Source organism: Puntigrus tetrazona, unplaced genomic scaffold, assembly GCF_018831695.1.
Source record: "Puntigrus tetrazona isolate hp1 unplaced genomic scaffold, ASM1883169v1 S000001057, whole genome shotgun sequence".
Lineage (NCBI taxonomy): Eukaryota > Metazoa > Chordata > Actinopteri > Cypriniformes > Cyprinidae > Puntigrus > Puntigrus tetrazona.
Genome location: NW_025048646.1, coordinates 85579 through 109200, shown reverse-complemented (window position 1 = coordinate 109200; position 23622 = coordinate 85579). Strand labels below are relative to the sequence as shown.

Sequence of the window (23622 nt, the reverse complement as noted above, 5' to 3'; positions counted from 1 at the left end):
CTTCAAACTGCAAGCAGGTGAGTGCTTTATGGTTTAGGCTAGTTTTTACTACACATACCCTACCTGAATAATCACAGGGTTAAAGGTTTAAGTTAAAAGGACACATCAAGTAATAATAATGTATGTATGCTATTAAAATCCAAAATCATTTCTGAAACATTGAAGATTTGTAGCTCATGTAAATCACTTAACAAAAAAATTAATGCATACTATAAATTTAAATGAGTAATGCTTAAATACAGGACTTTGTATGTTTCACACATGTTTATATATATATATATATATATATATATATATACATGTGTTACATAATATTAGCTTAATCATCAATTCATTGTTAGGCATTATCATGTCTACTACCTTGGATGGGGATATGAATTTTATCATTTCTGATATGAGATAACTTGAACCAGTAATAATGTTTATTATTCAACTCAGATCAGTTAAATGTTGAAATTTATTCCCATCATCTGACAAAGTAGATGTTTCAAAGGAAAACGGAAGAGAACAATGTTAGATGTCAGCTTTAAGCAAGAAGTTTATCAGTCTAAGCTTCTAAACAAAATAAATAGTATTTTTATGAAGACTTTGAAATTCAAATGCAAGTTTGGACTAAATTTGGTTATAAAATTAAAGCCAAATATGTAAATAAGTTATGTTGAGGTTCCTGTAAGATTTTTATTAATACCAAAAATAGCTAAGTGACACCAGAACTTAAATGATTTATTTGATGCATTTTTTTACATCTATAACAAAAGCACACACACACACACAAGATTTGAAAAAGAAAACATTTATGTGACAAAATTTAAATTAAATTAAAAAAAAAGAATGAAAAAGGAATGACCAGAACTGAGTGAACTTACACAATTAGCTTACACACCACATTACTAGTCATTTTATACTATAACAGATGAATTAAAAAATAGATTATATAAAATCTAAATTGAGAAGAATTACATGCCCTGTTAAATGAAATCATGGCTATGCTAAAAATAAACCTCAAATTACATAAATAAAAATACAAGATGCATATAATTGTTTTAAAGTTGTTGAAGATATATTAATCATATAAAAAATATATTGCTGATCTTCTTTGCACACAACTGGAGTCAAAGTGATCCAGGACCACCACTGCTGCCTGCTGAAACGAGGTGTGCATAAAGAGAATATAATCTTGTGTTTAATCCATTACATAGGATACCATTACACTTATTATTTCCTGCAATTACTAATAATCTGATCAATTACCTTAAAAATGTGTAACTTGCGAAAAAACATATCCATTTGCCTGAACTCTCCATGTCACTTTTGTTTCCTTTTCTATCCCCCATTCCTTCAGCTTTTGTTTTGTCTAAATAAAAATAATTGTAATTGTAAAAATATTTTTTGAAAAATAACTAATAAAAGTTAAACTATCTCTATCAATATATATATATATATATATATATATATATATATATATATATATATATATATATATATATATATATATATATATATATATATAAAGGGGTTTTATTGTCCACTCTCCTGTTTCCACCAAAACTGTCCATCAGGGGCTCCACAGGGTCAACATACATTGCCACCTTCACTGTCTATCCCACATCCGGTTACAGTGTGGAGAAGCCCCAAAGTAGTGTACCAACCAGACTGTTGCATGCCCAGAGTCAAGCATGTCAGTAGATGGTTTGGGCTGCAATATCATGTCATTCCCTAGACCCAATACTTGTGCTAGATGGGTGCGTCACTGCCAAGGACTAATGAACCATTCTAGAGGACCATGTGCACCCAGTGGTTCAAACATTGTATTCTGAAGGCAGTGCCATGTATCAGGATGATAATGCACCAATACACACAGCAAGACTGTTGACAGAGTGGTTTGATGAACATGAAAGTGAAGTTTGGCCACATTGTTTTATGGTGAAAGCACTCCAGCTGTGCACTTTAAATAACAGTCTTTCTCAGGAGAGGTGAAAGACAGAAAAGAGAAAGAAGAGTTTTCAATTTCTCCTAACTTTTTTTCAAGGTAATGTGCCTCAAAATCCACTTATATGTGTGTACAAATTCTCACCACTTGAGGTCTAAAAGTCAGAAAGAATGCCAAGCTGTTGTATGAAAGCAGTCCTGAAGTGGGAGGATGGCACTCTATTTACAGTATGTCTACTCGCGTATTTACTAAGCTAACGGAGGATGCCCGTACAGAACATCTCTTTTCTTGGTATGAAGTTGGATTCGGTCAGTATGACGCAAAGCATCATAGATTAAACATCATGAATTGAACTTCATGATTGGCATTACCCCAGAGTGTTGCCATCTCTTCAGCCCGTGGTCAGAACCTGCATTTCCACAGGCAGAAGTGCCCTTAGGACAGGTGTTGAGACATGTAGTCGTCAACACAAATGCCTCCATGATGGGCAGGAGTGCTGTATGCAACAAGACCTCGACTGCAATGGCACATCAACTGCCCCAAGTTGCTGTCCATAATGAAGAGAAATTCTCAGTCACTTGTGTAACCCTTGCTCCCTGAAGGAGGTAATGGAGATGTTACGACCCTCTTGTCACAATCTTGAACTGTGCTGAAATTACATGGTTCCTGCAACAAATGCCTTTTTATATAATTTTTTTATTTGTTAAATCTATCAGGTGGGTATATTTTTATATCTATTATAGGGCATGGTAGATCTTTAACTGTTAGCGATGGTCCCCAGATATTCATTGTAATAAAAACATAGCAAAGCTATTGATATAGATGTGCATAAAAATGTGCATGTGTTTCAGTGGAGCTCATTTCACTTTGAAACTGCAGTGAACCATGCAGTAATGCATTTTAAAATGGTGTTGCACAGAAAGTGTACTGAGGTACGTATTTTTACAAGACCAGGTTGCTTTTACTTGTTAGCCTATATCTCTTTCTTTCATTAGCATGTAAGATTCTGGAAATAAGATTTAAATCTTTTCTGCTCTCATCTAAAAAAATGTCCCATGCATACCTCAACCTCTATATTGATTTGCGCTGGTGACAGGTCAGCACAGCACAAGCTCATTAGTGTAACATCCAGCCAGCAGAGGGAGCCCTCGCCCGGGTACTAGCTGTCTCCCGGCACCTGGTCCTTCTCTAATCATTTCCTGTTTGGAGGCCTACATATTCTGAGGCTCTCCAACAGGACAATGTCAAGTATTTCCAGTGTACCTGCCTTACCAAGCGTTTATCATTCTACCTATTGCTATCTTGTGTATAATCATTGCCTGCCTGCCTGCCTGCCTGTTTCCTGATTGTTGGATTTGCCCTTCAGTTTTGTCTGCCAGATTGGATTGCTGTTCTGGTTCTGACCTTCTGCCTGCCTACCCATTTATGATTGTTGTCTCAACCCTCAATAAACTCCCGCAAATGGATTCCAACTCTGTCTCAGCATCCTCGTTGCAGAATACTTCACCTACCCCAAATCCAGCGGAAGTTTAAATCTTCAAGCTGCATTCAACTACCAAGGAGAATTGCTCAAGAGTTATCAGGAGCAACTAACCAAGCTGCAATCAGTTAATGAACATCATTTTATCTGAGCAATTCCACCCCCAACACCTTAGAGGGTGAGATTCATTCAACCTGATAAGTTTGATGGTAATGTGGAAACAATGTAGGGGCTTCATTCGTCAAGTTAAAGTGTATCTAGAACATCAAGAAGGTAATTTCGAGTCAGAGGAAAAGAAATGGCAGCTGGCAGAGCTATTGACTGGGCTGCAGCGGTGTGGGAAACGGATTCACGTCTTAAATATTCAGTGGATTACTTCCTTCAACAAATTCAAGAATTGTTTGAATATTCTTCTGGTGGTAAGGATATCTCCACTCAGCTCATCAATCTCACTCAAGGTAATTGCACCGCTGCTAACTATGCTATCGAGCTCTGCACGCTCACCGCTCAGAGTGGCTGGAACCCATGCTGCTTAATGTATCACGCCTTTCAGAAAGTGAGAGGGAGAGATGTCGAACCAAGCATCTGTGCTTCTATTGTGGAACGGCAGGACATCGCAGCCTCATATTCCACAAAAAGAAAAAAAAATAGAAGATTACCAAGGAGGAAATGTTTGGGAAGATGCAACGAGCAAGGATTGTGTGTTCTGCAGCTTCTGCTCTACAACTTCTTGCTGCCATGGATGATGCTCTCTCATTGGCTGTAGGCAATTGCCATTGTTATTTTCAGTCTTTCAGTCCAGATATTTAGCATGCCACTCGTCTGCGATTCTCTCAGATCATGTCTTTGATAGTTCACACTGTGTGATTGTTACTTGTGTGAAAAAAACTCAGGTCTGGGAGGAGTTTAGGGAGGCCATGGAAAAAGACTATCAGACGGCCTCAAAGAGGTTCTGGCAAACCATCCGACGCCTCAGAAAGGGGAAGCAGTGCCCTACCAACACCGTTTAGAGTGCTGGCGGAAACCTGCTAACCTCAACTGGGGACATTGTTGGGCGGTGGAAGGAATACTTTGAGGATCTCCTCAATCCCGTCAACGCGTCTTCCATTAAGGGGGGAACAGAGGCCGGGGACCCGGGGGTGGGTGGGACTCAACCATCACCCTGGCTGAGGTCACTGAGGTTGTTGAGAAGCTCCCCGATGGCAAGGCACCGGAGGTGGACGAGATCCGCCTGGAGTACCTCAGGTCTCTGGATGTTGTGGGGCTGTCTTGGCTGACACATCTCTGCAGCATCTGGACTGGAAGGATAGGGAGATCACACTCCTCAGTCTCCCTGGGAAAGTCTATGCCAGGGTACTGGAGGGGAGAATCCGTCCGATAGTCGAACCTCAGCTTCAAGAGGAACAATGTGGTTTTCGTCCTGGACGTGGAACGCTGGACCAGCTCTATACCCTCTTCAGGATACTGGAGGGTTCCTGGGAGTTTGCCCAACCAGTCCACATGCGTTTTGTGGATTTGGAGAAGGCATTCGACTGGGTTCCTCATGGTGTCATGTGGGGGGTGCCACAGGATATCGTCTGCTTTTTGTGGATGATGTTGTCCTGTTGGCTGCATCTGGCCAAGACCTACAGTGTGCGCTGGGGCAGTTTGCAGCTGAGTGTGAAGCGGCTGGGATGAGTATCGCCACCTCAAAGTCTGAGGCCATGGTTCTCAGTCGGACAAGGGTGGCTTGCCCCCTTCAGGTTGGTGGGGAGCTCCTGCCTCAGGTGGAGGAGTTTAAGTATCTTGGGGTCTTGTTCACGCGTGAGGGGAGAATGGAACGAGAGATCGACAAATGGATCGGTACAGCTTCTGCAGTAATGCGGTCGCTGTACTGGTCTGTCATGGTGAAGAAGGAGCTGAGCCGCAAGGCAAAGCTCTCGATTTACCGGTCGATCTTTGTTCCTACTCTCACCTATGGTCATGAGCTTTGGGTCATGACCAAAAGGATGAGATCCCGGATACAAGCGGCCGAAATAAGTTTCCTCCGTAGGGTGGCTGGGCGCTCCCTTAGAGATAGGGTGAGGAGTTCAGTCACTTGGGAGGAGCTCGGAGTAGACCCGCTGCTCCTCCACATCGAGAGAGGCCAGCTGAGGTGGCTCGGGCATCTGTTCCGGATGCCTCCCGGACACCTTTCAATGGAGGTGTTCCAGGCATGTCCCACCGGGAGGAGGCCCCAGGGAAGACCTAGGACACACTGGAGGTCTCTAAGGATGTCTCTCTGCTGGCCTGGGAGTGCCTTGGTGTTCCCCCGGAAGAGCTGGAGGAAGTGTCTGTGGAGAGTGAAGTCTGGGGGTCCCTGATTAGACTGTTGCCCCCTCAACCCGGCCCCGAATAATCGGTAGCAAATGGATGGATGGATGGATGGATATATTAATATAATATATTAAAATTATAGTCATATAATTTATTTGCTTCTATAATTCAATTTTTTACCTTTTTCATGTTTATTTGTTTATTGTCTATCAGCAGCAGTCATGCATTTATTGGTTTTACTAATAGTTGTGGTATTTACATTGTGCATCTCTATTGTTAGCAAATCATATTAGTTTTATTACACTTGCATCTTTTTATGTTAATGATCAGGTACATTAATTATCGAGTGCTTCAGATGAATAAAATAAATTTCATCAATGACATAGAATGTTTGCCACTAATGCTTCACAGGGTACTATATTGTACAGTATCATATTTTTGAGAGATTATAATTTTTGCTAATTATCCATTATGTCTTTTAACTCACATTGTTTAATACTTACCCACTGTAAGATAACATTCATCATTTCAGGACCATTAAGATTCTGACCAGATTTAACCCTCAGTCTTAAAATCTGTTTCTTTGCACCTGTTGGAATATAAAAAGTATTGCTGTCAAAATTAGTGCATTAATGCAGGCAATTCATTTTCAAATGTAGCATGTTAAAGATAATTAACACGGCCAAACTCTAATCCTAACTCCAATTATATAGTAAGTTAAGCTAATTTAGTTAATTAATATAACTCAGTACATAGATGTATAATAACCCTGTAACAAGGACACCTCTTAAAATAAAGTCTAATTAAAAAATTGCAATGAATTAGTTAGTAAAAAGTGGTATATATTCCTGACCACTAATTATTTAAAGAAAGCAACATTTTATCTTCATTATTAATAAGGCAAATGTTTAACCAATTAATTAAAATGGGAGCCCTAATCATAATGTTTTTTTAAATACATTTGAGAATTCTATATTTTAATTTATTCTCTGTGGGTAACTCACACAGGTCTGGAAAACATGAGGGTAAGTAAATGCTGACAGAATTTTCATTTTTGTATTAGGATTAAGGCTTAATCTCTTTAACCTTGTTATGCAGTCCAGTGTGAGGAACAGCTAAAAGTAATTTGATTTAACATCTAATGAAAGAAGAGACTTTAAGAAAGATAATTTCTGATTTCTAATTTCTAATGCGTAACAGACATAAAACTTACGGTGCATGCAGAGAAAAGGGAGGACATTTGAGCAGACCTGATAACTGATTATACCGCTAGGATCTGAAACACCACAAGGATTGTTCAGCTCAGACTGTAAAGGCAGCCTAGTAAAGGAAGCATTGGAGACATATGTTTCATCTGACCATTTCCACAAGTCTCTGAACAGACCGATCCAAGCACTTGTATGTGGTTTCATCAGTACATTCAGCTGGCTATTCTCAGTTTGATTCTGAATGATGACCAAGTCTGTGTAATATTGTCTGCAGTAGCTCTGAGCATCCTTCCAGGTCTTACTATTGCTGATGAAAACAAACCTGTTTGCTCCATTCTCTGCCAAAAAAGCACAGTGTAATGTTCACAGAGTAAGTGTCAATGCTGAAGCCAGAGATCACTTCTTTTTTTTTAATGCCTTATGTGCACAATTACCTAAATCAAATCCATCTTCCTTTCCATTAAACTTTAATTTATGACAATCAAATGTGTAATAACCAAATTATGAATGTTAAAGAAAATGCTTAATAGTATCCACATTACAGAAGCAGAAATAATGTCACTATGAAAGCATAAACTGAGCTCACTGAAACTGTTTTGCTTACAATTTCTTATGTGTACTATTTAACATAAGCCTTATGTTAGCTGATTATCCTGCATGGTAGTTAGAGATTGGTTATAACTTATTACAGGGTTTCCTCAAATCTGGTCCTGGAGGGCCACTGCCCAGCCACTGATCAAACTCACTTACCTATAATATTTTAGGGATCCTGAAGACCCATGAATTTCATGAATTTGCTCAGGTATGTTTTATTAGGGTTGGACCTAAACTCTGCAAAACATTGGCCCTCCAGTGCAAGGTTTGAGGAACTTTATTATTAGTATGCTAGGATGACTACATTGTCCACTCAAAATATTTACATTATCTCTATTGTTTCTATCATTTCTTACCGTTCAAGCAAAAAAATGGAAGAAGATTATTGCAATCATAGTCATTCCATGAGCTAGCCCTCATCAAACCACATGCCTCATGCCCACCATAGTTGTTTGGTTCTCCAGAACTCCAGGTGCTATATGCAATTTCTTTATTTTGATAAGACCAGCGCCAGCTATTGATATCATTGTACAGTCCAATCCAAGCAGTCTTAGTAATTTTTTTAACTGCATCTTGTAGATTTCCCCAGTCTTCCTCACTTTGAACAGTAGCCAGGTCTATGTAATTCTCTCTGCAGTAAGCTTGTGCCTGTTTCCAAGTCTTCTGTTCCTGAATTACAACATACTCACGTGAGATGCTCCTAGTAAATGAACATAATCCTGTTGAGAAAAGTATATAATGTTTATTTTTTTTACATCATTTGATGGCAATCAAGTCAAACACACACATTCATGTATATATAGACTAGTCGGCTGCCCTTCCCCTTTATTGTCATCATTGTCCTTTATTCGCTGCCCTTCACCAGGCTCCCGACGGGAGTGAGTGTGTTCGAGAGGAGGGGCGGGGTATTGGTCAGGTCTGGCGGCGTGTGACGAGGCACACCTGAAAGCAATTAAGCCTCGTTACCACCACCGTTAAATACCGAGCGCGCCTCTCCTCGAGAGACCGGTCTCATCCCCCGTGCATGCACGCTGGTGTCCTCGTGGGTCCAAGAAGGGTGCGTGAAGGAGCTCGCCCCGCCGCCAGAGAAGCGCGTCGTGGGACCCCGTAGTCTAGGCGATGACCCCCGTAGTCCAGGCGATGACCACACCGTGTACGGCTGACGGGTCAGGATGCCGAGCTGTTTATCCCCTTCAACTCTGCCGAGCGGAGGAAAGAAGCGACGGAGATGCCGCGGAAGAAGTTGCCGCCCCTCGCGCCCCGGACCAGAGAGGGGAGCGCGTGCGGCCGCCAGACTCCGCCCCTTACCTGGACCCTTCACCCTGGAGCACTACCTGACCTGCACTTTCCCTGCAGCACGACGAGGACACCAGTTCCCCCGTTTATTTAGACACTTTCTCCCCTGGACACTTTATTCTGTACCTTGTTTTGTTAATAAAAAGCCTCTCCAAGGCCTGGCGCCACGTCCACTGTGTCTGTCATTGGCTCCTCCTATATATATATGTGTGTGTGTGTGTGTGTGTGTGTATATATATATTGTGACGGGAGGAGCCAACGACAGACACAGTGGGCGTGGCGTCAGGCCTCGGAGAGGCTTTTTTTATTCACAAAATCAGTTGTACAAATGTTTATGATTCTTCACCCCATGACACTATAGATGCACACACACACACACACACACACACACACACACACATATGATGAACAGCTGCTGTTATCACCCAAGCAGAATCAACGAAGGAAAGATAAATACATGAACTACAACTGACTACAGCCACAGACGAAGATGAAATCAGCTGAAGGAAGACACTTTCCTGAAATGCATTTTCTCTGGTAAAGGTTTGAAAGAGTGATATGATGTAGCTCCTTTTAAGCATTGCTTTAGTCGACTAAGCATGCAGCTTTAAGGTCCTTTAACTCTAATCAAATAAACTGTTTTACAAACATTGCAATGAAGCCTTTATTTATAATACATTATAACTGTATTCCTAAGGCAATATGACAAACACATAATGCATTATAAATAAGTGTATAATATATTATACCATCATATGAATTATCATACACACAATTATGCAGCAAAGTGATGACATTTCAGATCACTAGTCTTGTGCGAACTCTGTATAGTTAAACCTGTAAACTTTGCAACTTATTACAAGTATGGTAGAACCATCACTTCCACCACAAAAGAAAGCTTTCTATGTAATCTTTCTGACTCATCTCAATTCCTTAGCACATCCAATACGACGCAAAAACTTGATGATATAACAGAAACTATGCACTCTCTTTTTTCTAGCACTTTAGATACAGTTGCTCCTTTGCACTAAAAAACGATGAAAGAAAACAATCTGACTCCATGGTATAATGAAAACACACGCACTCTAAAGAGAGCAGCCCGGAAAATGGAGCGCAGGTGGAGAAAAACTAAATTAGTAGTATTTTGTATTGCCTGGCGGGAGAGTATCCTGTCATACAGAAAAGCATTAAAAATGGCAAGATCTGATTATTTTTCATCTCTTTTAGAAGAAAACAAACATAACCCCCGGTATTTATTCAATACAGTAACTAAATTAATGAAAAATAAAACGTCAACAGGTGCTAACATTCCCCAAGAGTATAGCAGTAATGAATTCATGAATTTCTTTACTTCTAAGATTGATACCATCAGAGATAAAATTGTAACTATGCAGCCGTTAACTACAGTTTCACATCAGATAGTGAGCTTTAGATCGCCTGAGGAAAAATTACACTCATTCTCTATTATAGGAGAAGAAGACTTGTACAAACTTTTTAAATCATCTAAACCAGCAACATGTATGTTAGACCCTATTCAATCTAAACTATTAAAAGATTTGCTTCCAGAAGTCATAGATTCTATTTTGACCATTATGAATTCATCATTTTCATTAGGATATGTTCCTCAAAACCTTCAAACTGGCTGTAGTTAAGCCTCTTATTAAGAAACCACATCTTGAACCCAAAGATGAATTACAGACCAATAAAAAAATTACAGACCAATCTCTAATCTCCCTTTTCTGTCAAAGATAGTAGAAAAGGTAGTATCCTCACAAATGTATTCCTTTTTAGAAAAAAAATGGTGTCCATTTCCAATCAGGTTTTATAGACCATACCATAGTATTGAGACTGCTCTCATTAGAGTTTCTAATGACCTACTTCTATCATCGGATCATGGTTTTATCTCACTATTAGTGCTATTAGATCTTAGCGCAGCATTCGATACTATCAATCACAACATTCTTTTGGATAGACTAGAAAACTATGTTGGCATTAGAGGAAGTGCCTTAGCATGGTTTAGATCATATCTATCTGACCGCTATCAGTTTGTAGCACTAAATGAGGAGGTATCTTATCGCTCAAAAGTGAAATATGGAGTTCCTCAAGGCTCAGTGCTAGGACCGTTACTTTTCAACCTATACGTGTTACCTCTGGGAGACATTATCAGGAGGCATGGTGTTAGCTTTCACTGCTATGCTGATGATACTCAGCTCAATATTTCAGCGCAGCCTTGTGATACACACCAAATTGAGAATCTAACAGAATGCATAGTTGATATAAAAAACTGTACAATGAGTAACTTCCTAATGCTAAATTCTGAAAAAACGGAGGTGCTAATAATTGGACCTAAAAACCCCACATATAATAATCTAGAACACAGTCTAACACTTGATGGCTGCTCTGTTAATTTTTCATCATCAGTTAGAACCTTGGTTTGACAGCAATCCAGCATCTGAAATATTAATTCATGCGTTTATGACCTCAAGGTTAAATTATTGTAATGCTTTATTGGGTGGTTGTTCTGCACGTTTAATAAACAAACTTCAGCTAGTCCAACACACAGCAGCTAGAGTCCTTACTAGAACTAGGAAGTATGATCATATTAGCCCGGTTCTGTCAACACTGCACTGGCTCCCCATCAAACATCGGATAAATCTTATTAATTACCTATAAAGCCCTGAATTGTTTAGCTCCTCAATACTTGAGTGAGCTCTTATCACATTATAGTCCTGCCCGTCCGCTGCATTCTCAAAACTCTGGCCTTTTGATAATACCTAGAATATCAAAATCAGCTGCTGGCAGCAGATCGTTTTTTCTATCTAGCACCTAACTCTGTTCGGGAAGTAGACACACTCTGCCAGTTTAAATCTAGAATAAAGACACATCTTTTTAATTTAGCCTAAACATTACACACCAACACACTTTTTATTATTCAAATCCGTTAAAGGATTTTTAGGATGCATTACTTAGATTCGCTGGAACCAGGAACCCTACTCCTAGAATACGATGTACTTGTGACTTGTGGCCTTTATGACACCCTCCTCACCTCTGATCTTCCTGCTTCCCCTCCTTCTGCCCAAAAAGAGTTGGTTTAAAGTTCATTAGGAATAAGGCATTATATATCATGTGTCTTATGAACCTATTGTTCTTCACTCTCATGTTTGGTCTGATTTGAAGGGTCTCAGTGTGACTGGTAAATTGTTCTCAATTTCACAGTAATCACTTATATTATGGAGAAGATTAAGAACTTGGTAGAACTGTGTTCTATTGAGAAGGAGGTGTGCCCTCCTTTTGGGTCTGAATGTATTCCAGCCAGGTTTGACACTGGAGCACGGGAACCTAAACACCAAAAGGTTTACACAACTACATTTGGGATCTCTTTGTCTGGGATCTCTTTGTCAGACTCCTAATGAACGATAAGTCGAAACTAGGAAGTATTATAATTAATTAATGATCCAAATTTAATCAGAACTAGAGGGATCAGCAGTTACATTTAAATAAATATAACTAAAATCTGAAAGATTGGAGTCAGATAAAATTATGTATAAGGTCAGTACTATAATTGGAAACACAACAGATTAATAAATATTAGTGATTTTTGAAGAGACGCAAAGAAAAGACCGCACACGCATTGACCTTCGACCAGGGCCTCTGGATTCCGTTCTGCAGGAAAAGGGGGACCCTTACACTCTAGTGTAATCTAGTTGACATGTAGTTGCAGAGGTAATTATTACCAACTGTCTAAAGGGTAACTGTCAAACTGTTTTCATAAAAAAGCAAATGAATGAAGCAATTGTGTCATATTACACATTAATCTGATCTGATATCTGATCTTATGGCTGTTTGAGAAAAAATGTAATTGTTATTAGTGTTAATTATAAGCGGTATTTGTGGGCTTTAAGTAAAGTAACAAGTAAAATGGCAAGATATGAGACTTACATTATAACTATGAGAAATATAATCCATTGTAATTTAAGTGGATGAATCCTGTTCATTGTGTGTTATAAATTATCATACTATTAAAGCTATAACCACAAATAAGTAAATAATATAACACATTAAAACTATTCTTATGAATATTCATGAGATGATACATATTATAATGTTACTTATAATGCATTATGCATTCATAATATTGCCATAAGAATACCCTTAAAATGTATAATAAAAAAGAGGATCTTAGAAAGTGTTACCAATCCTCCTTTGACTTTTAAGTTCATAAAAAGAAGTAACCTAGTATAATTAAAATACTTTTATATGCTATCGTTGATGGTTACATATTGGTAATTTTTAGATTTCCACTGAAATTATAGACACATATTAGTTACATATTTTAATTTCAGCAACTAGGTCATGTTTTTAAATCTTTTGAGCAAGAACTACTTCAGTGACCTATGAGAATAAATTGTTTGAAAGCACAAATCTGGAATTCTAACATTTGTAAAGATATATATTTAAATATTAAAAAATAATGCTCACCTGATAAAAAAAACAACTGAAACAGCTTGTCCATTGGTGATGAGTTTAAAGTGTGCATGGAACTTGAAACTGTTGTTATTCCACAAACACAATTAAATAAACAACAGTTTTAGCATTTAAATGTAATACAAAACAAAACTCAGAGCCAAATACTAGCAGTTACTCGCAGCGACAGGCAGACTGAATGATCCCAATACACATATTTGTATATTTATACATTACGTTTCATGCAAAACGATTTTTCAAATGCAAAATATTTGACAGAGATTTCTTTCCACTTGAACATTTTGTTTGCTCTTCATTCAAATGTTCAATTCTCAGCAAATTCACATCCTCAGTAAAACACATCATTCTCCGGCCTTTTGATACACAAACAAACAAACAAACAAACAAACTATTATAATTATTTATTTTATTTTTTTACTATGAATTTCCATGCAGGTGTATTTGTCACACATTTTTCCATCCCACATCTAATCCTTGTTCTCCTCCATATTCCCCTCAATCACGCCCTTTCTGCTGCGTCATTTATCCTGTGTGTGTGTATGTGAGTGTACTACCCTCTTTTTTTAGCACTTTTTAGCCACTCTCTCTGTGGATGAAAACTGTTTAATTTGAATTCTCATCTTAGTGCATATATTCCCTCACCACACTGTGACAGAAGACCTGACCCAGAAAGTAAGCAGAGTGTTTCCCTGTCTTTTATTTTTATCATTTTTTATTAGATTTTTCATGAATGTCCTCTCAGTCCACCTGCTCTTGACTGCATTCCTCCGGCTATGCCTAATCCTTCTATCCATCCAGTTCTTTCTGTCTCCTCCTTCAACTAAGTTCTCTGTTGCTAGGTGTCACCCTGGCTCATCTGCTCTCAGTCTCTTCCTTAGGCTCCAGGACAAAAACAAATCTAATTTTACCACAGTTCACTTTCCTTCTAAAGCTTCCTCATTACCCATACTATTTCCATGCTCTTTTGAATGGAACCTGTCACTGAGGCGAAGTGGAGTTTTGCATCTAAATAAATGAAAAGAAATAGACACAGAAGCAGCAGTTGTGAGTGGAACAGCCAACCCTAGCTCTGCCTCTACGTTAACTGCACTAAATATTTAACACCATTAAACTGGAATGATCTATCCCATGTTAACATGCTAATTTGACAGCACTGTTTTTATTTATTTATTTTTATTATTTCTCCTTTATTTAAGCAATCACATTGAGACTACAGTCCCTTTTTCAAATGGTCCCTGGACAAAATGGCAACACTTAAAACTTAAGTAAAAAATAGAAATAGAGAAACCTCATCTACAACAAACATTACAATAACATAACAGCACAGCACAAACCATACCTGTTACAGACTTGGTTTCATTTTCTTGGTTTCTGTTTTCCATTTTTTGGTCATGTCCCTGTTCTTGTTTAGTTTATTAATTGTTCACAGCCGTGTTCCTCAGTTGTGTTTAATTATATCTTTGTTATGTGATGTATAATTAGTGTGTCCTGCCCTGTGTTTTCTGTTGTGTCTACTCGCTACCTGCCATTGTGTACGTCTCTGATGTAAGTTACGTGTTTCAAGGATTAAAACTCATTTAAAGTTAACCCCTCCTTGAGAAGTTAATCTCCTTATTCTTTCCACAAGCGAACTGTAACAGAAGACACAACCTTAAAAAGTATGGCGATGTAGTTCACCACTCACTTCCTTGCCCTCTCCTGGATGAGCTTCCTGTTCTACTCCATCGCCAAGTTCTGTCAGTCAGCGGCGGAGGCAACGCTTGATGACAAGGTCCTCCTCTGGCTGTTTCTGCTTAGGGCCAGTTACCATTGTCCTGTAAACCTCCCAGAAACCACGGGACTGAGTTGGACAGAGGCCAACTACCGGTGTCCATCTACCAGGCCCGAGCCGAAACCAGCCAAACTGATCCCACTCCGCAGGCATGGCCAGAAGAAACGTTCCCGTTCCTGACTTCCACAGATCCCGCTCTGCAGTCACAGCCAGGAGAGCTGGTCCTTTCTCCTTCTGATCCCGTTCTGCAGTCACGGCCAGGAGAGCCATTCCTATTCCAGATTCTGTTACGCAGTTCTGGGCAGGAAAGCCGATCTTCAGCCCAGTTCTCCACCAACGACAAGAGTGGCCTATCATCAGAAGCGCCCTCCAGGGACTAATCCTCCCGAGCATATGCCAGTGCCATATTTTGTGCAAAATTTGTTGATTTTCCATAGTTTTGGATTGTACAACAAACACAAAACCCTACAAGTACACCTTATGAACACACTAAATATACCCGAGATTAATTTGGTAATTTACCCATCAATGTATTTTTCAGTCACCTAAGACCCAATCCAATTAATTCTCAGTCCAGTAATTTTTTTTTCAAAATCAAATAATTACTCTGATATTTAATTAAAATTAAGTCTCTTTAAATTCAAAAATCAGTTTGTTTCCTTTTCAACAGTTCACCTTAAAATCTGTGCCACATGGATGGGCATTAGAAAAAAATATATATTTTGGTCCGTTATTCAGCCCAGGAAGAGAATTTCCCTGTACTTCTGGCTGAGAAGTAAGCTTGAGAAGTAAAAAATAAGTATGCTAAGATCCTACCATGTATGGCAGAAGCTTCTCGATGAGAAGCTTATTCAGTCAATTGTGTTTGTCCAGATCCGTGGGGGGCTCACCATCAACTGATTTCTAAAATATTCATGTCCACCGCAACAAAGAACCCGACCTGTATTTTAGACCAAACAAATACAACAGTGTTTTTATATTTAGTTTGCAATAAGATATAACCACCCATTAGACGTGTCCCTGCCTAGTGTGGATATTGCACAGCTAGGGCGAGAGAACCGAAGAGCTGGGAGTGGCTCGCAGATCCAGGCCATAGAACCTAACAAAGGTCAAGGGTGTAAACCAGCCAGCAGCATTGCAGATGTCATGAACTGAGCCACCTGTGAAGAAGGCTTTAGAGGCCCCACACTCTGAGTGAAGTGAGTCTTGACTCCCATCAGCGAGGGGAGACCTTATTGGAAGTGGTGATGGTATCCACAAATTCATCTGCTGAGGGTTTGTTTAGATGCAGGCAGACCCCTTTTAGGGGGAGCAAAGCACACCAGCAGTTGTTTACACACACACACATACATTTAGGCTACAAACATACATACTCATATTCTTATCACCAGGTTATCGATTTACACTACCTGACACAGCTGCGTTTAAAATTGAACTGCAAGTTAAGTGCTGGTCGTCCGGTCAGAGGAGAACTGACCCCAACTGAGTCTGGTTTCTCCCAAGGTTTTTTTTTCTCCATTCTGTTTGCATGGGGTTTTGTTTCCTTGCCACTGTCGCCTCTGGCTTGCTTGGTTGGGGACACTTAACCTCTAGTGATTATCGTTGAATTGACTACAGAGACCGTCTCTGCATTTAATAAGAAATTGTTCACTGTCGTCATTATACATCCCTGTCATTGTACTCTTCTACATTATACTGTACAGTGCTTTGATGCAACCTGTGTTGTTAAAAGCGCTATATAAATAAAAATGATTGATTGATTGATTGATTGATTGATTATCGATCCATCCATGACATAACTACAGACGTTTCTGTGTCTGTCGAGGCATCTCTGTCACTGACTAGCCTACTTTGTCCCAATCAGATTCAAAATGGCCAAAACACGATCTACATGCATGATCTATATATATATAATTTATATTATGATCGACATTGTCTTTGATACTTGACGATTGTCTTTTTTTTTTTGCTGCCACCTTAGCTGTGACGGAACAGGATAGGAGTTTAAAGACGGCCTCCTTTGCTGTGACAGGACAGGGAAAGAGTTTGCAGGTGGCCCCCTTAGTTGTGATGGGACAGGGTGAGAGTTCATAGGCAGCCTCCTTGGCCATAGCAGTCCATGACAAGGTTTTACAAATGGCCTCCTTAGCCATGACCAGGCTGGATGAGGAATTATAGATGGCTTCCATAGCTGTTACTGGGCAGGAGAAATGGCTTCCATAGCCATGATAGGGCAGGATTAGGACTGTTGAATGGCTACCACTGACACTTCCAGTGGTTCTGAAGCTGTTGCCACCACCTCTGGAGTGCATTCAACATTAGCTGACTAAATATGCTGTAGATTTAGTTGACTAAAATTATATGATATTTAGTCAACTAAAGCTAGACTAAAACAAAAAACAATTCAGACAACTACAATATGATTAGAACTAAATGGAATTTTAGTCAAAAATTTAACAGTTAACACTTAAAATTAACACTGATTGGTACTGGTTTGGGAAGACCAGCTGCTTATACTGACATTATTGGCGGATCCTCTACACTAGAAGCCAGTCTGGGTTACTGAACTGACTTTGAAGATCCAGATGCATATTCCAAATTTGTACATTCTCTATTAAAAAATTGGTAACTTGATTTTATGATTTTCAAAAGATTTTGTACCTTGTTTCAGGGCAAATAATATTTTTGTAATGTCCATACCTGGCCAGTTTCCACTCAAAAAGCTGCTGCATCCTTATGTGGCCGAGTATTCTGTAACAGACCTGAGCAGAGGTGGGTGGATCCATCTGCAAGCTGCAAGTAAACAATATTTAGAATATTTGGAAAAAAAAGAGTAATTTGATAACAAGCTACAATCCAAACAGGGGAAAACAGAGTCCAAACTGCAAGATAATGGAAATATCCAAAATACTAGGCAAAGATCATACACTGGAGACAATGCAAAACTAGGACTAGACTAAAGAAACTCAAGATGGCTCCATAAGGCAGCTATAGCTAAACAATATTCAGCATCTTGCTCAGGAACTGAGCTGATCTTAAATAAACAGGATAACAAGTTAACAAGGGAAAGGAGCTAATCAGTAACCGAGGAAACTAACAATGTGGGCAAGGAGCAGGGAACACAGAAACAATGGGGAGCAAACACTAAAAAATAAGAGTCCTAAAACACCAAGACAGGGGAACATAAACTGAAATCAGGACACATATAGAGTTCTAGCAGTAGTGTATGTGATAGTATCATCTGCATAGAGGTGTACAGTTGCATCAACGCTTATACAAATATAATTTATGTAGATTGTAAACAACCCTAGTATGGAACCTTGAGGAACTCCAACTAATTCTGGCTCCCCTGATATAATGACTTCTCATGTGACACATTGATATTTGCTATTGATATTTAAACCATTTTTAAACCATTCAATAGCATTAACAAACATCACAATTTTAAACAGATATTGTAACAAAATGGTGTGATCAACCATATTAAACATTTTTTAAGAAATAAACAAATAATGCTGCACATGTTTCTTTACTGTCAATAGCACTGAAAACTACCTTAGTGGCTGCTATGATGGTGCTTATACTGTTAAGAAGTCCTTTAACTGATCACTAACAAATGACTTTTTATCTACTACTGAATAATTAAAAAAAATTATCTAATACTGAGTTTTGAGATAGGATGTTACATCTTCCAAGATCGGAGTATAATTTTTTTGTTCCAAAGGTAAATTAAAATTATAAAAGGTATTTGTTGAACAATAATTTTAGCCAAAAGTTTCATAAGGGAATGGTCAAGCCTATTAGGCCCAGTTGACTTTTTACAATTTATGTTTCACAATGCGAATAAGACCTTCTCCCTTGAAATTGGCTCAAAAGAAAAGAGGTTATATGTATAATCTGTATAGTTTACACAAAGACACAAAGACAAAAATAAAGGTACAAAAGCTGTCACTGGGGTGTTACCTTTTTAAAAAGTACATGTTTGTACCAAAAAATAAACTGTCCATTTTGGTACCTTAACGGTACATATTAGTGCTTAAAGTGTACTTATTTGAACCTAATACAGTAGGTACAAAAGTGTATACCTTTGATTTATTCTTTCTTTTTTTTATTTGTGTTTATTTTTTCCTTGTGGAGCCAAGACTACCATTGCGATGCACGTGATTTTACTGAGAACTGATTATTTCCATATTATGTCTAGCTTTTTGAATGAAGAGCAAACAAAGTCCACATGGAAATCACTGACAGTGTCTACAAACATTTAGCTTCCAAAAAAAAAAAAAAATATGAAAGTTTTGCATGAAAGTCAATGCATAAAAATATGTGTATGGTCATTCATTTTGTCTGTTGTTTCAGATAACTACTTCAATCTGCTCTTGTGATGATTCAGGAAGATTTTTTTTTTTTTTTTTTTTTTTGTGTGCTTACAAGCTGATCCCATTGTTTTTCTTATGTGAGTATTTATTTATTATATTGTATATACAGTATTGTAAAATACTTTTAAAATTATTCACCAAATTTAATCTTCCAGTATTTGTTTTTATGTTAATTATAATAATTCTTATCAATAATCCACTTAATTTTTAATGATTGTCATCAATTTGATTGCACAGATACTATGCCTTAATGAAATAAATGCCTTTAACTGAAATCTTGTCATTAAACATTTACAGACAGTATATTCTCCTATTCAGTACTGTTAAGTGCATTGACACAATCTTTTTTTTTTCTTACAAATGGTACATTGTAAGCATTTCATTTGATTAACAATAATGAATTCTAATTAAGTCTAATTAATAATATTGCTTGTAATATTTAGAAACAATTTTATTAAGTAAATATAGTGAATAATTTTTTTACAGTGTGTGTGTTTTTGGAAATTCAGTACAGAAGATGTGTACTAGTGCCCCCTACTATATAACAATGGAAACACAGTTCGCAGTAATTCACTCATTACTTTATTACTCCACCTAAAAGAAGGGGAAAAACACAAAAAGTGCTTATCAGTAAAACATAGTGTTATGTTTTACATCCACAATCCAAAATGTTTTACTGTAATTGTGGTTTATATCCATACTCACCACACCTTATGGTACTATGGTGTACACATATTTGAGTAAGTTCCTTCATGTTTCACCAACATACAAAATTTACTTACTGACTTTATACTACCCTTACGAAAAAGCATATTAAAATGTACTATTAGTGTTTCTTTTAAACAAAAAAAGTATAAGTTTTGGCTTTTAATTTGTACTTGACTTATAAAGGCCAAGTATATTTAAACTATACTTTTGCTCCTAGAATCCGTGTTTTCATTGTTATATGGTAGTACACATTTTCTCCATTCTGTATTCCCAAAAAAACACACACTCTAAAAAATGTGTCACTATATACACTTAATTGTTTTTTTTAAATACTACAAGCAATTAATTCAACATATTATTATCAATCAAATGAAATGCTTACAATGTATCATTAAAAATGTGTCCAAAAAAACACTGTGCTGTGTGTCAGGCCAGTAGTTGAAGACAACCCTCTAAAATTTAATATTCATGCATATGATGTAAACTTTTCACAAAACTCCTTTTTTGTTGCTTACAAGAAGATTATAGAGACATTGTGTACTTAAAGTATAAGTATACTAAAATATAAGTATATAGTCCACTTTTTTTTTTACTTATGTATGCTTAATGAAAAAAACTTGAAGTATAATACTTTTTCGTAAGGGTATTGTTCCATTCTTTCACAGATACACTTAACTGGCTTAACGAAATACCTTTGTTAGGTTGGATGTCTTTTTTCTTTTCTTTTAAGAGAATTTTTCATAGAATTTTATCCATCCAAAATGTAAATATCGTAAACTTGGTCACAAAATTATTTGCCATATTTTTCTTTTTTTAATTACCAACAAGCATTTATATTGTATACATTATTTTTATACATTTTCTAAATTCATAACACAGCAACACACAAACACAATTACCCATATAATACATTTTCTGCTCGAAACCATGTATAGTAAATCAGGCAATTACAGTCAAAATACATAATACAATAATTGATGGTAAAATAATAATAATAATAAGAATTTTTGGTAGAATGTCGAGTGCATTCTTAATAACATACAGTCTTATAATTACTTTATAAATTGTGGAATCTGGAATGCTATGTTTCCTCCCACCTGTTCACTTTCTGCTTCAGGCACCAGTTGTTAAGTGTTGTAAGGTCAAATCTGACATTTCTGGTTTCAAGGTTGCATCACACATTGGCTGCATCTGAAATCCTAGGCATCTGACTTGCTGCCTCGCTGCTTTATAAAGCAATGACTTGCGAACGCAGTGTTTTTTCAGAAAGGCATCTTATGATTTCGGTAATGCTTCTGAGACAGCATAGCGGTTTTATTGATCTACAACAGAATAGAATTAGAATGAGAATGAAAAAATACATTTACACGCAACTGTCAACCAATCGCAACTTTCAGACGCCATCTTTACTTTTTAGCTCAACCGTCACGGAATGCAAAGGATTGTGGGATATCAAAAGGAGCAAATGATATATCTATGTTGCCTTCAAAATTCGGAAGTCAGAAGAAGGTACCTCCAGGGACAGGAAGTAAAGCAGATTTTGAATTCTGACATGCTTTGATGCCTTCTTGCCCTTTTCCCAATTATGTTTTTTCACTGTTTTTGCCAAGTTAAAACATCTACATGGTCTGATTATCCCAACGGTATGGCAGTCTGAAAGAACTCAAACACAGGATGTGTAAATGATTTTTAAAAGTGATTTGTAGGTCCTGTAACCAACGTTTAAATATAAGTAACATATATGTAAATCTCTCTTGTACTCATAAATCCTTGATAAAACTTACCTGCCAGAATGATCCAGCGTTAGCATAGGATAAGTGGTAGAGTCAGTATAAATATTTACAGCTTGAATATATATATATATATATATATATATATATATATATATATATATATATATATATATATATGAATAGCATCTATATATATTGAAGGAACATTATGCCTTCTCTACTATGTGTGTGTGTATGAACTCTGACCTAAATGCGACGGAGATGCCTTGTGCGTACAGAGAACTGTTTTGGCTAGATAGCAACTGGCCCTTCTACCACCTCAAGGTGACAATGTATCTTGCTTTCACAAGGTTCTCACTCCCACTGTTTTTCCCTCTTGTTGGCTATTTGGTTTTGCTGAGCTGTTAGAACAAGTTTAACCAATATTACCATATATGTATATGTTTTCCTATGTTATGGCTTGGGGACCAAGTTCCTCCTTTTTGGGTGCACTCCTATTTTTCCCGATGTATATAAACTGAAGACAGACTTGATGTTTGAGAGCATTTGTTTGAATAAACCAGATTGATTTCACTCGTGTGGTTTTATCGGACTGTGCTTCCAGCGCGCTGAACCAAGGGTACACATCTACCAGCGATACAGACAGAGGGGACCTGCTGCGGTGCAGACTGAAGTGCACGCACTATTTCATAATTTCCTACAGTTCTTGGGGGCTCGTCCGGGATACATCTGATCGGGTAAGAGAAAGTATAGTTTCACTACCTGATTATTTGTATTGCCATCGTCACAGTCAACTTCTCGTGTTCGATTAAATTTGAACTGGTTGGCTCACTGACAGGTCTAATAAGAGATTTAGATTTGCTGTCTGTACGCTGGTTGATCTGTATTCATAATGGGACAGAGCTATCCAAAACCTGAACCTGTTGAGACACCCAAAGATTGGATGGAAAGATGTGGTTGGGGCTATTACACAGTGCCATTCCTAGATAATTTGTATGGATGGACTCTGGATAGCCAGTGGCGAACGTACCCAAAAGAAGGGACATTTGACCCAAGTTATTTGAAATCTGCCAATGACATGATTTACGGTGGGCAGGGAGATCCATTGTGGGATTATAATTATATGAAAGCGGGATATGACACATGGTATAAAATGAGTTTTGTTTGGAATGACAAAAAGAATATTTATGTGCCGAAAGCTGTTCTAAAACAGTTCCAAAACCGTCAAAAGATAAAGGCACCTGCTCTACTCATTTTCCGCCTCCTCCTTCTTCTTTACCCGAGAAGGGGAGCCACCCGCTGCCGTATTTTAACCCTTCGACTTCAGCCCCTGCTTGTGTTCCTCCTCCGCCTCCGCCAGAGAAGTTGTATCCGTCTCTAGAACAGTATAAGAACGACAAGCCAGAAATGCAGGCTGACCCGCACAGTGATAATGTAGCTGCTGTCTGGGTTGCAAAGCCAAGGGGAATTGAGGTGCAGCCACCCTCCCCCAGTGCTTTGAAAGATTTAATGTCCATGCTTCCTGGACTTGAGAATCCTGTTGTGTTCGTAGAAATGCTTGTTCGTTGTTCACGACATTGCCAATTGGTGGGTGCTGATTATCGATTTATATTACAGCACAAATTAGACCTGTAATGGTTCTTCAGCGGTTCTTTGGAGTGGTTAAGGTGCTATACAAAACATAGTTTTAACCTGGTTTTCAGAAAAATGTCAGTCCCCACTGAGCTTTAAATACTTATTTCTTGC

The 23622-nt window shown here is 38.0% G+C and overlaps 1 protein-coding gene across 1 annotated transcript; it reads right to left on the bottom strand.

Annotated features, from left to right (window-relative positions):
• Positions 1 to 807: 807 nt before the first annotated feature.
• On the bottom strand, positions 808 to 13442 carry si:cabz01083838.1 (macrophage mannose receptor 1). The gene is made up of 6 exons (XM_043234067.1): positions 13283 to 13442; positions 7864 to 8226; positions 6919 to 7251; positions 6209 to 6294; positions 1252 to 1354; positions 808 to 1144 (listed from the first exon to the last, which is right to left on the bottom strand). Exons 1-5 carry the CDS (start codon positions 13338 to 13340, stop codon positions 1253 to 1255), a joined length of 942 nt encoding a protein of 313 aa, XP_043090002.1. The 5' UTR covers positions 13341 to 13442; the 3' UTR covers positions 808 to 1144; position 1252.
• Between the last annotated feature and the right edge of the window lie 10180 nt (positions 13443 to 23622).